Source organism: Pelophylax lessonae (genome assembly GCF_965119305.1).
Source record: "Pelophylax lessonae genome assembly, chromosome: 9".
NCBI classification, from domain to species: domain Eukaryota; kingdom Metazoa; phylum Chordata; class Amphibia; order Anura; family Ranidae; genus Pelophylax; species Pelophylax lessonae.
This window is the reverse complement of record NC_138776.1, coordinates 263292917-263305756: the sequence shown is the minus strand read 5'-3', so window position 1 is coordinate 263305756 and position 12840 is coordinate 263292917. Positions and strand designations below refer to the sequence as shown.

Here is a 12840-nt window from a genome sequence, read left to right as displayed (position 1 = left end):
AGGAGTGGGGGCCCAGTTGGTGTTGGGGCAGAGGATGGGATTAATGTTAGTAGTGATGAGGGAGGAAAGCTGCTGAAAATTTCCATAGGTGAGTGTCGGGGTAACCCCGAGCTCTGCCTCTTCCCCAGATAGAATATGAGTACCTCGGCTCTGCCTGGTGAGGGCGCTACAGGAGAGCTGGAGGAAGTTTTGCTGCTCATCCTACTTATGTGATTTCACCGGGGGACTGCAATCTGATTCTCAGTGTTATGCGTTCCTCTGTTTCTGTTCCCCCGGCATAAAAATAGAAGGAGAACATTTTCTTTATGTAATTAAAGATTATATATAGAAAATAATATCTTATTACCTCCTCTGCTGCCACTTCCAGCTACGTCTCCTCTCTACTTTCTCCCAACTCACCTCTGAAATTCCTATTTATAGCTGACATCACTTCCTCTGTGGACCTACATCATTTCCTGTCAGTATCTCACGTCACTTCCTGTCAGTATCTTACATCACTTCCTGTCTGTTCCTCATCACTTCCTGCCTGTGCGTTCCATCTGAGAGAAGTCAGGTCACCACCTTGTGGACCATATTGTAAGGTGACCAGATTTTTAAAATGAAATCCAGGGACATATTTTTTTTTTTTGGCAAATGGTAAACTATTTTATGAGCATATATCCTTGAAATGATCTATGTGCTGTATGTGGGATGTGTTTATGGAATGATTGTATGATATATATGTTATTTCTCACATTTCGTCCATGAGATAGAAAAAAAAAAAGATAAAGATACTTTTTAGAATTTTTTGGGATAGGGCTACCAAATGTTAAGAAGATAAGATAGAGGAAAAACTTGGAGGGGGGAAGGAGGAGGCTAAATTCAAATCCAATCCGGCAGGAGTGATGGTGTCATCCTCTCTGCAAAAGGTAAGAAATACTGCAGAGCTGCAATGTGCAAATAGTGGTGAAACACCCGATATATAATGATAATAAAATGTAAAATATGCACATTAATTGTACTATTTATTATGATTATATAGGGGGGAGGGGGGTCACCACTATTTGCACATTGCAGCTCTGCGATATTTCTTACCTTTTGCAGAGAGGGTGACACCATCACTACTATATTTTAATACATTGGTGGATTTGCACAGGATATTAATTTATAGGTTTTACCATTATAAGTCCATTTGTATAATTTTATAGATGAAGTGTAGGGCAGTGCTGCATTTTTTGTTTTTTTATTGTTGCACGTTAGGGAACCAGCTAACAAGATTCTCTTATTGATTTTGGGGTTTTTTTGTTGCATGGTAGTTGTTTTACTTGAGGTAGTTGTTTTACTTGATTTGTTATGTCCCCTGTGGACAGGTAACCAGTGGCCCTGCATATTGGTGGTCAGTGTGCCCCTGTATGCTGGTGATCAGTGTGCCCCTAATGCTGGTGGTCAGTGTGCCGCCCTGTATGCTGGTGGTCAGTGTGCCCCCTGTATGCTGGTGGTCAGTGTGCCCCCTGTATGCTGGTGGTCAGTGTGCCCCTGTATGCTGGTGGTCAGTGTGCCCCTGTATGCTGGAGGTCAGTGTGCCCCCTGTATGCTGGTGCTATATGCAGGGTGCAGGAGGATTCTACATACAGGGTGCAGGAGGATGCCACGTGCAGGGTTCAGGAGGAAGACAGGAGTTCAATTGTACAAGACACAAAGGAGTCAATGGGCCCTTCTGAGGAGCGTGAGGAGTCTCAACCTAGTTGTAGCTCTCAAGGGTTGGAAAGTGAATCTGAACCCAGAGATGGGGTGTCATTAAGGCTACGAAGGGAAATACACCCGCCAAAGAGACTGACCTATGATACCCTAGGAGAGAGTTCTGAAGAACAAATTGTAATGCCTCACACAAGTAACTGCCTCTTCTGTTGGGATTCCCAAGGAAGATGATCTTATTCCACCCACTGACACTATTAGGTTGGCCACTGATTTCTTGTTGGCTTTTGTGAGAGTGACTCGCATTTATTGACCACTTGTTAGCTGCTATTAGTTCCCCGCAAAACTGCTGTTCATTTTAATTCTGTGGTACTTTATATCTCAATGGAGTCTCCCACTTAGGAGTCCCATCATCTTTGGGGACCAAAGACATTCAAGTGGAGGGAGGATGTAGCCAAGTGAAGAAATCGCTACCAGCATAGTTAAAGTGGAGTTCCGGCCACAAGATCGACCTAATTGATTTTGTGGCCATCCGCTTCCTATTTGTCACCTGAAAAAGAAATGGATACCGGGGGCGTGGCTGACTTCCGGGATGTGAGGAGCTTCTTCTCCTAGCTCCGCTGCCGATCGATTCTCCTGTATCTAATCCTTTGCCATCCGGGCTCTACTTCGCTGTCTACTTACCTCCCTCGGCTCCCTGATCACTCCTGCATCCGACAGATATGGTGAAGTACGGCAGGGACAGGCCGGTGTCCCCGGAGGATCGCGATCCGGATCCCTCGGCACAGGTCCAAGATGGCGCCCGATCCTCTCACGCTGCCGGGGCCTCCGCTGCAGCTGCTCACGCATCCTGGATGGGAGACAGTCCTGAATGGCCTGCACTGTCACCGAGTGCCCATACCGCTGCAGAACCTGTGGGACCACGCATATCCCAGGTACCTGAACCCACCCTGTCGCAAATAATGGATGCCATAAAAATGTGTCAGACCTCCCTTACATCCCAGATTGATGCTCTTAGGGTGGACTTCTCCCTCCTTAAAGACGATGTCCACAAGCTCAGGCAGAGGGTCACCACTGCAGAACAACGTATAAGCTCCGTAGAGGACGATGTATTCCCTCTCCCTGCAGCACTTAGAGGCATACAGGCGGAGCAGAAGGCCCAGGCGGCTAAGTTAGGGGACATGGAGGACCGCCTGCGGCGCAATAATCTGAGATTCCTGGGCTTCCCGGAGGGAGCTGAAGGCAGAAATCCTGAGGCCTTTGTAGAATCCTGGCTGAAACAGGCGCTGGGCCCTGATTCCTTCTCCCCACTATTTGCTGTTGAGCGGGCTCATAGGGTCCCCTTTAAGGCCCCTGCACCGGGAGCTAGGCCCCGACCCTTGCTGGCAAGGATCCTTCACTACAGGGATAGAGATGCAGCTCTGAGGAAGGCCAGGGAACTACCGGATCTCCGCTTTGACAATGCTGTCATTACCATCTTTCCGGATTTCTCAGCGGGCACGCAAAAACAGAGAGCAGCATTTGTGCATGTCAAGAAACGTCTCAGGGAGCGGCAGCTACCTTACAGTATGTTGTATCCTGCTAAATTACGTGTGGTGTGTGGAGGCAAGACGCAATTCTTCCTGGATCCTGCGGACGCTGCTCAATGGCTGGACTCCTTGGGCAGGGGCTGAGGACTTTGCTCAGTGGGGTATCCTTTTTCCTGATATATCTCTCCGGATGCTGAGCCTGTCGCGAGGTTGGGGATACCCTTTTTTGTGCCTTGGATTATTGCCCGTCTCCTCTTCTTTACCTGTGGGAGGTGTACTCCTGATTCCCCTTCCCGGATGGTAACTTCTATGTGGTGTGACTGTATGGTGGCATTCTAGGATCGTTACTTAGGTTCGGTTCTCCACTAGTTCCACTGACTTGGTTTGGTTTGGGGTTCAGGCTCGGGCATGTTGGGGCTACGGGCAGGGTGGGGGGTTGGGGACTTTTTGTTTTTTTGTTTCTTCGGGACTGGTTTCTACCCTTCACGGATGCTTCCTGCGCTCCTTACCTTCTGTATACAGACGCTTCCTACGGCGGTTGATGCGCTGCCCCCTGTTGCCCGGTTTCTGGGGGACCTCATCAGCATGGGACTGTCCTCTTTTTTCTTACCATGGCTGTGGACAAGTTAACTGTGCTCTCCTGGAACGTTAGGGGGCTTAACGATAAAGTGAAACGGGCCCTGGTTTTTAATTACTTACAGAAATATACCCCTCAGATTGTATTTTTACAGGAAACACATTTGACTGGGTCTAAGGTTCTTGCCCTTAAGCGGGCGTTTGTGGCGCATGGCTTCCACTCCATGTTTTCCACACACGCCAGGGGGGTATCAATCCTGGTGACTCGTTCACTTCGGTGCCTGGTGAAACAGGTTGTTACCGATATATATGGGCGATATGTTATCGTTTTACTGCAAATTGAGAATGTGGTGTATACTTTCTTGTCTGTTTATATCCCGCCCCCATTTACACTAGCCTTCTGGGACAAGGTAATGGCCCAATTGTTACAGGTGGCCGAAGGGCCTTTGCTGATTGCGGGTGATTTTAATGCAGTGATGTCCCCTGCGGTGGATAGGTATCCTGGAGATGTGTCGGCTTCTTCCTCTCTTGCGGCTTCAGTCGACAAGTATCAGTTGGTGGACTGCTGGAGGTGGAGGAACCCGACCGCTAGAGAATATTCCTGTTACTCGGCCTCTTATAAAACCCTCTCCAGGTTGGATATATGTTTGGTCTCCCCGGACTTGCTCCCGAGACTAATTTCCGTCTCCTACTTGCCTAGGGCCGTCTCGGACCACTCTCCTTTGCTTATTACAATTGGCCTCTCCTCCTCAATCGGTTACAAACTGTGGAGGTTGAGCCCTCAGTGGCTCAACGAGGAAATCTTTTTCAATATCACTGAGAAGGAGATGGCTCATTTCTGGCTGGTCAATCAGGAGACGGCCTCTGGTGCTATGGTGTGGGATGCCTTCAAGGCTACCATGCGGGGCTCAGTGTCCGGGGTGATTAAGCAACTCAGGGAGGATAGGGCCTGGAGGGTGGAATCTCTCCAGTCGGAGGCGACTAAGGCTGAATTGGAATATATTAAAAACCCCTCATCTGAGAACTATTCCGTGTGGCGGGACAGTGCTCGGCAGCTGGATCTCATTTTAATAGAAAAGACTCAGAAAAAATTACTCTATCAAAAGCAGCGAGTGTTTGAATATGGCGATAAGAATAGTAAGATTCTGGCGTATCTCTCTCGCTCTGAGCACCCGGTCACGGCTATTGCCAGTGTTTACGATGCCCAGCATCGGCGGTGCACGGAGGGCACGGAGATAGTGGGAGCCTTTCTAGATTTTTTTAAGTCCTTGTACTCCTCAAGAGCCACCTACTCTCAAGAGGAACTGGACTCCTACCTACGGGATATCCCGATGGAGACGCTTGAGGTGGAGGATAGTGTGTCGCTTGAGGGCCCTATTACTGCTGAGGAGATCGCGGCTGCGATTTCCTCTTTTGCGGCTAATAAGACACCGGGGATGGACGGGTTTCCGATTGAGTGGTACAGAGCCTACTCGGGGACTCTAGTCCCCCGACTATCTAAGGTTTATGCTGACGCTTTTGAGACTGGGAAGCTCCCACCGTCTCTTCGGGAGGCCCTGATAGTGTTGATACCCAAGCCAGGAAAGGACCCGATGTACTGCGAGTCTTATAGGCCTATATCCCTGATCAATGCTGACGTCAAAATTATGGCAAAGGTTTTGTCCCGTAGGGTGAATAACGTTGTCTCTAAGATTATTCACTCCGACCAAACTGGATTCATTCCAGGCCGCTCTACGGCGATAAACCTGCGTCGTCTCTTCATCAACCTACAGGCTCCACCCTCTGGAGTGGACACCAGACTGATATTATCCTTAGATGCTCATAAAGCATTTGACTCGGTGGAGTGGCCCTATTTATTCGCAGTGCTGGGCAGGATGGGATTTGGTCCGAAGTTTATCAGGTGGGTGCGATTACTCTATGACTCGCCAGTGGCGCGCTTGCGTGTCAACAACAGGGTTACTGAACAATTTCCGGTGTCCCGTGGCACTAGGCAGGGGTGCCCATTGTCCCCCCTGCTGTTTGCCCTGGCCCTGGAACCACTGGCCAACTTGCTCAGGCGTGATGAGAGGATACGTGGTTGCAGGGTGGGGGAGCTGGAAGAGAAAACATCTCTATATGCCGATGACATGCTGCTTTATTTGGCTGACTCCCGGGAGTCCCTGGATGCTGCCCTGGAGGTGATAGAATCCTTCGGGCGATTCTCGGGATTCCAGGTTAACTGGGATAAGTCGGTGGCGTTCCCCCTCGACCCTAATCGGGCACCTGACCTGGTGCTTCCACGTAGCCTTCAGGTAGTGACTAAATTTCGATACCTGGGTGTGGTCATTCAGCAACCGGTGGGCATGTACGTTGACAACAATATTGCTCCACTGATACAACGGTTGAAACAAACCTTGGTCACCTGGAGCAAATTGCCCCTTAACCTGATGGGTAGAATCAATATATTTAAAATGATCTATCTGCCCCGCTTCCTCTATCTCTTTTGGCAGGCACCGGTGTACCTTCCCAAACGGTTCTTTGCAAGCATTGAATCCATACTGATTTCTTTTCTATGGGGTATGAAGCCGGCGCGGATCTCGTTCAGCACGCTAAAACTCCCCGCTCACGCTGGGGGTCTGGCGGCTCCTGATCTGCAGGCTTACTACTTGGCTGCTCAATTGACACATGTCCATGCGTGGTTCTTCCCGGACCTGCCGAACGCAGCGGTCACCACGTCGGCAGCGGTGATGGGCTCCTATGAGGCACTCCTTAATTCACTATATAGGAATGGTCCTTACCTGAAGGAGGGTGCCGCTATCCTTAGATTATCCTACAAAATTGTGCATATTTGTAACGCTAGAATGGGGGGTTCTTCCTTCAATAGATCCCCTAATGCTCCTATATGGTTTAACCCGGGACTGCCAGATTTACATAAGTTGGATTCCTCTAGGAGGTGGGCGGGATTTGACTTAAAATATGCCCACCAATTGTTTGTGAACCAGACCTTTAAGTCCTTTGCTGAGCTGAGGACGGAGCTGGGGATTCCCTTGACGTGCTGGTTTCTGTATCAGCAACTTCGACACGCAGTGGCGGCCCAATTTGGTCTTCGGGGGGTCCACCTGGCTCCGACTCGGTTGGAAAAGGAATTGATGAATCCCGACCACACTAAACTCATCTCTCGACTATATGGGTTGACTCTTGACCAGGGTGAGGGGAGGATGGGGTCCCTTCGGGCAAAGTGGCAGGCTGATATACCTCAATTGGAACTGGCGGACTGGGATGATTTGCTCAGTGCCCAGTTCCATGGATTGATAGCTGCGGGGGACAGGGTTATTCAACTGAATTATTTACATAGAATTTACTATACTCCCTGCCGTCTCTTTGCGATGGGAAGGCTTGCCTCCCCATTGTGTTTCTGCTGCCAGGAAGTTAGGGGGGACTTCTTTCACATGGTCTGGTTATGTCCGCTGATTCAGTCCTTCTGGAAGGGGGTATGTACCTTTATCGCGGAAAAATTGGCACTGCCGAATATTCTCGCGCCGGACAGATGCCTACTTGGCAATCTGGGGGAGGAGGGTATTCGGCAGTCCCAGAGGACTCTGTTGTGTATACTTTTTTTCTATGCCAAGAAATTGATTGCCCTGAGATGGAAACAGGACGCTCCGCCTACGGTAGCAGCCTGGGTGGAACTGGTCAACAATGCTCTTCCTATGTATAAATTGACATATCTGGCTAGGGGTTCCAAGAAAAAATTTGCTAAGGTATGGTCCTCCTGGATGGACTCGGTTCTAGGGTCCAGAGAGGTCTAAACTTCTGAGATGTTGTGTGACTGTCTGTCAAACTTATTGCTCCGCCTTGGGGACGTTTTTGTTTTGTTTTTTTTCTCACCTATTGGGTGCCCGGGGCTGGGAGGGGGGTGGTGCTTCTTCCCTATGGTGGGTTGCATACTTGCTGATGTGATAGGAATGCATTCCGTGAAGGGTTTTGTTAGGTTTGTACTTTCTCCTTATACTATTTGGAAGGTTATATGTTTTAAGTTGTTGGGAGGGGGGGGGGGAAGGGGGGAGGGGGGGGAAAAAAAAAAAAAAAAAAAACTTTTTGAATATCATCCTACGAAGTCTCTGGTTGGTGCGGGAGAGGCGAGGTGGGGGCAGTCAATTGAGGTTGCTATATGTGCGCTACTGTGGTTGATGTTACTTGCCTTACTACCCTGTACTTCTGTCTGTATGATTTTTGGATATGCATTATTTCCTTCTTGGTTGTACTTTCTGATTTATATCGGACTGTTGTCTGTGTTTTATGTTTATTAATAAAAATACCTTTAAAAAAAAAAAAGAAAATGAAATGGATAGTTACGATTGTTTTTTTTTTTTTTACTTACCTTGTTATTGTAGAAAAATATACTCCCCTTTCTTCCACTTCCTCCCTCGGCGGCCGCGGCCTGCACCGTCACTTCCGGTTTGCAATGATTCCGGGTAGCTGAACGTCATCGCTCCCAGGAGTCAATGCGCCAGCACCGGTCCCACTCATCACTTCTGGTGCAGCGCCGCATTCCCTGCTAAACAGCTTCTGGGCATGCCCATGGAGGAATGCGGCACCGCAACGGAAGTGACGAGCGGGGCCGGTGCATTCTGGGAGAAGAGGATGCAGAAGAGGATCAAGCTGGCTTCAGCTGCCCACATCCGAGATGGAAACGCTGGAGAAGAAATTTTAAATTTTAAAGGTAATTATTTCTTCTTGCAGGTAAGTATGACCCGGGACAGTACAGAGGCTATCCATTATGGAATGTACTAGCCCTGACTGTCCCGGGGGTATTTTTATTGAAAAAAAAAATTTCGTGGCCGGAACTCCGCTTTAAGGCTGATATACTGTTCCTTTAAGTTTGTTGCTTATTTTGAGGTTCTCCTGAAGAGTGGCGTGTTGGATTGTGGAATATATAGTCCAGTGGAGGATGAAGACTGTGCAAAGTGGGACGGATGGAAGTATCCTCCCAGGTAGATGCGGGTTCCGCGGGGTATTATGGGAGAGTCTATAAATAGGGGGCGGAGTCGGATGTTCGCTCTCTTGCCTCGGGGACCGCGTGCGGTGTGGAGAACCGATGTGGAGAGCAGAGCGATTAGAGGCTGTGGCCTAGTGCAGAGACACCTTGGAGAGGTGGCGGATGTCACAGAGGAGTGACTGATCAAGAGCGGAGACACCTTGGAGAGGTGGCGGACGTTACAGAGAGGTGACCAGCCTGGTGCGAAGGACTGTCAGAGGATTGGGTGAGAGATACCACGGACACAGTGAAAGGGCCTGTGACGCAGCAGAGACACAGAGAGGATTTTAATGTAGTGGAGCGGTTGCCATGGGACACTCCTAATCTTTCATAGTGCTTGGCGAACCGGGAGGCCTCATCTGTACACATACAGTGGTTTATCTTAATTTTAGACAGAGCCTGAATTACAAATACCCCTTGTTCCCTTTGGATTACAAATATCATTCATGGAATGATTACAGCTCCAACTGCTGACGAAGATTAGCAAGACCATGCCCAGGAAGAGACACATTTAATTCATAGGATATGGATTCTCTTGAGATACAGTATATCCATGCAGCTGAGTTAGTCAGATCCAACTGTTTTATCTACAGTTAATATAGAGTCAAACATCTGATTTGTCACTCTCACACATCTATAAGAGGGATTGAATCATTATTATATTCATATACTTCTTCAGTTAGATATTGTTATATCTAGTTGTAGCTGACATTATTGGTGTATGAGATTCTGAGTCTTGGGCCACTCAGTGATTCTGGGACTTTAAGATTCAGAATGTCAGTTTGGTTCTTTACACTCATATTTCCTGTTGTGTTGAAACTATATCTGTTCATTTCCTTCTTAAGTCAGTAAACTGATATATTGTTATTAGGGATGCACCGAAATTTCGGCCACCGAAATTTTCGGCCGAAAATGGGCCTATCCCATTTCGTCCGAAAAATGGGCCTATCCCATTTCGGCCGAAAATGGGCCTATCCCATTTCGGACGAAAATGGGCCTATCCCATTTCGGCCGAAAATGGGTTAAAAATGCTGAAATTAATGGCCGCAGCGCAGGTTTGAAAAGTCCCTGATTCTCCCGTCTGCAGGATAGGAGAATCAGTCTGTTCAATTAGGGGCGAATCAGGGACTTTTCAAACCTGTGCTGCGGCCATTAATTTCAGCATTTTTAACCCATTTTCGGCCGAAATGGGATAGGCCCATTTTCGGCTGAAAAATTCGGTGGCCTAAATTTCGGTGCATCCCTAATAACAATATATCAGTTTACTGACTTAAGAAGGAAATGAACAGATATCAGCTGCAGCTGAGCGGAGCGTCTGTGACACCTCGTCTCTCACACAGCCCAGCAGCGAGCAGTACTCACCCCTCCCAGACACGGACAGGAGAGGAGAAAGGCATACAGCTCATCCTCCTCCCCCTCCCACCCCAGTTTTTCTGTGTCTGCCCGGGGCCGCCCACTCTCCTATCTCGGCGTATGTCTGTGCAAGACAGAGAGGGGGATGTGGGCGGGAAATATGAAGAACAGCAAGCAGCTACACATTCCAAGCCTCATGAATGATACCTGAGCCATCCTTTTTTTTTTTTTTTTCTCTAGCAAAGCATCCACATGACAACCAGTGAAACTAAGTTGTTAAAACTCTTGGGCTATCTTGACCAGTATCGATGCCAAAAGCTCGCCGTCTTTGAACTTAAAGCGGAGTTCCGGGCACAAAATCGGTATTTTTTTTTTTGTGCCCCTCCGCTAGCTACACATAACCTGAAAAGGAATTGGATAGTTATTTTTTTTTTTTTTTTACACTCACCTTGTAATCGAAGATCGTAAATACTCACCTCAGGGTACTTCCTCCTCCAGCGCCGAGGCTCATCCCGTCACTTCCTGCCTCGCGATGATTCCTGGGAGTTGAACGTCATCGCTCCCAGGAATCAATGTGACGGCACCGGCCCCGCACGTCACTTCCGGGCGACGCCGCATTCCCCTGCTAAACAGCTTCTGGGCATGCCCAGAAGCTGTTTAGGAATGCGGCGCCGCACCGGAAGTGACGAGAGGGGCCGGTGCGGCGCATTCTGGGAGAAGAAGACGCGGAAGAAGACACCGAAGAGGACCGCGCCGGCTTCAGCTGCCCACAAGAGAGATGGAAACGCTGTGGAAGAAATTTTCAAAGTAAGTATTTCTTCTTGCAGGTAAGTGCGAACCGGGACAGATCAGAGGCTAGCCATTGTGGAATGTGCTAGCCCTGACTGTCCCGGGGGTATGTTCATCAAAAAATGAGATCTGTGCCCGGAACTCCGCTTTAAAAGAAGCAGTGCAGAAATGGCAGTACCATAAACACCAAATTATTCTAAACACAGTTCAATTACTTTGCTGTTTGTAATTAAGTTTATTCTAATGTTTGAAATAATGTCAGTTTTTAAGACATGTACTTTATTTGAAGGTTAATTACCCCGAAGCAGCAAATGTACTTTTTTACTTTGTATGTATACATAATGTTTCATTTAAGTTTATGCAATTCTGTGTTCTATAGGAACATAAAAATAAATCTTCTTACATTAAAAAAAAAAAAAAAAAATGAACCCCTTCGTACTGCATTAGTGCAACCAGTATCAGTGCAACCAGTGTTAATTAACACTGATACTGGTTGCACTAATGCAGCACAAAGGGGTTAATTAACTGCCACTGGTCGGTCACTAATGCATCAGTGACCAGCAGTGACAATACAGTAACCCCTCATGCTTCATAATACAAATACCATCGGTAATTAAATTAACCTCTTGCCAACCCGTCACTGTACATATACTGTGACAGGGTGGCAGCGACAGGTGTACGTCGCTGCCTGTTTTTTGGTGTATGCCCCTCTTCTATCTAATTTAAAACTATTTGGGGGAAAAAGTCATTTTCGGTTTTCGGCCAAGGGCATCCTGCATTTTCGGTTTCGGCCCGGAATTTTCATTTCGGTGCATCCCTAATTGTTATTCAAGTGTCATTGTTGTTTCTCTGAACTACCATGTCAGAACCCATAGTGTCAAGCGGGTTTGAGGTGCCTCAGGGTCAAGGGAGTGTGGAGGAAACGAACATACTCAGCAGCCCCTGTGGGGGGCGCGCTACATATATATATATATATATATAATCTCTGTACGCCAGTATCTCCTTCCTCCATTAGCAGAAACACAGGATCTCCATCTTCCCTACTAACAGAACGGCGATCTGCCTTGTTTACATTGGCAGACCACTGTTCTGCCTCTCTCAGGAACGATTGCTGGGTACCGACGGACACTGTGTCCGCCGGATCAGCCGATTGGCTCCCAGGCACCGGCGGCGCGTGTACACGCCCCAGACCCGGAGAAGCAGATGACAGACAGGTACGTGATTTTGTGCCGAACGGCCGCCCTACTGCAGTACATGTATGTGGGGCAGTCAAAGGGAAAAAGTCTCCCTGATAAAGAGAGAGGCTATGACCTGGTGGATTACATGCGGAACTCCTGGGCCCAGCTGAGGACATTTAGGGCCTTAAGATTGAAGATGTGGTGGATGTCTCCTTTTGGTTTGGGAACTGTGGACAGAGAAGAACTCCTGGAACTCTTCTGGCCTTAGCTCAGTGAGATAGAGTTTGGGAGACTAATGTCATAGACAGGTTGCCAAAAAGTTTAGGGCTTTAGAAAGGGCCTCCAATGGCTGTCAATGTGGTGCCTTCTCCACTCTCCATCTCACTAATAAAACCCCAATGGATGACTCTCTATGAACTGATCACATTCCAATCACCGATCATCTAATCATTGGTAAAAAGGAAGACTCGGCACAGAATATTGTACGAAGAGTTTTTATTGGACAAGATCAGAATAAGCGATTACCACACAGTAAATGATATGAATAAAATAAAGCTTAAATCTTTTATAATAGAATTAACAAATGTGTCAAATGTATTAATAATCATACATTGGTTGGACCAATAAAAAGCCGGCTACTTCAATAAATCTAAGGAACAAAAAGATTAAGCAACCAATCATCAGGTATGCATTCTTGATGCGATTGAGGACCCTATAATCAATG

At 47.8% G+C, this 12840-nt stretch overlaps 2 protein-coding genes across 2 annotated transcripts in view; both read right to left on the bottom strand.

The window, feature by feature from the left end:
• LOC309563896 (uncharacterized protein) overlaps nt 1-2523 on the bottom strand; it is a gene marked incomplete at both ends in the record, with an annotated part of 46830 nt that extends 44307 nt beyond the window's left edge. Inside the window, one exon of the mRNA XM_082268530.1 lies at nt 2359-2523. Coding sequence (XP_082124656.1) covers nt 2359-2523 — 165 coding nt within the window. The remainder of the gene's footprint in view (nt 1-2358) is intronic.
• LOC309564428 (uncharacterized protein) overlaps nt 1-12840 on the bottom strand; it is a gene marked incomplete at its 3' end in the record, with an annotated part of 637385 nt that overhangs the window by 71503 nt on the left and 553042 nt on the right.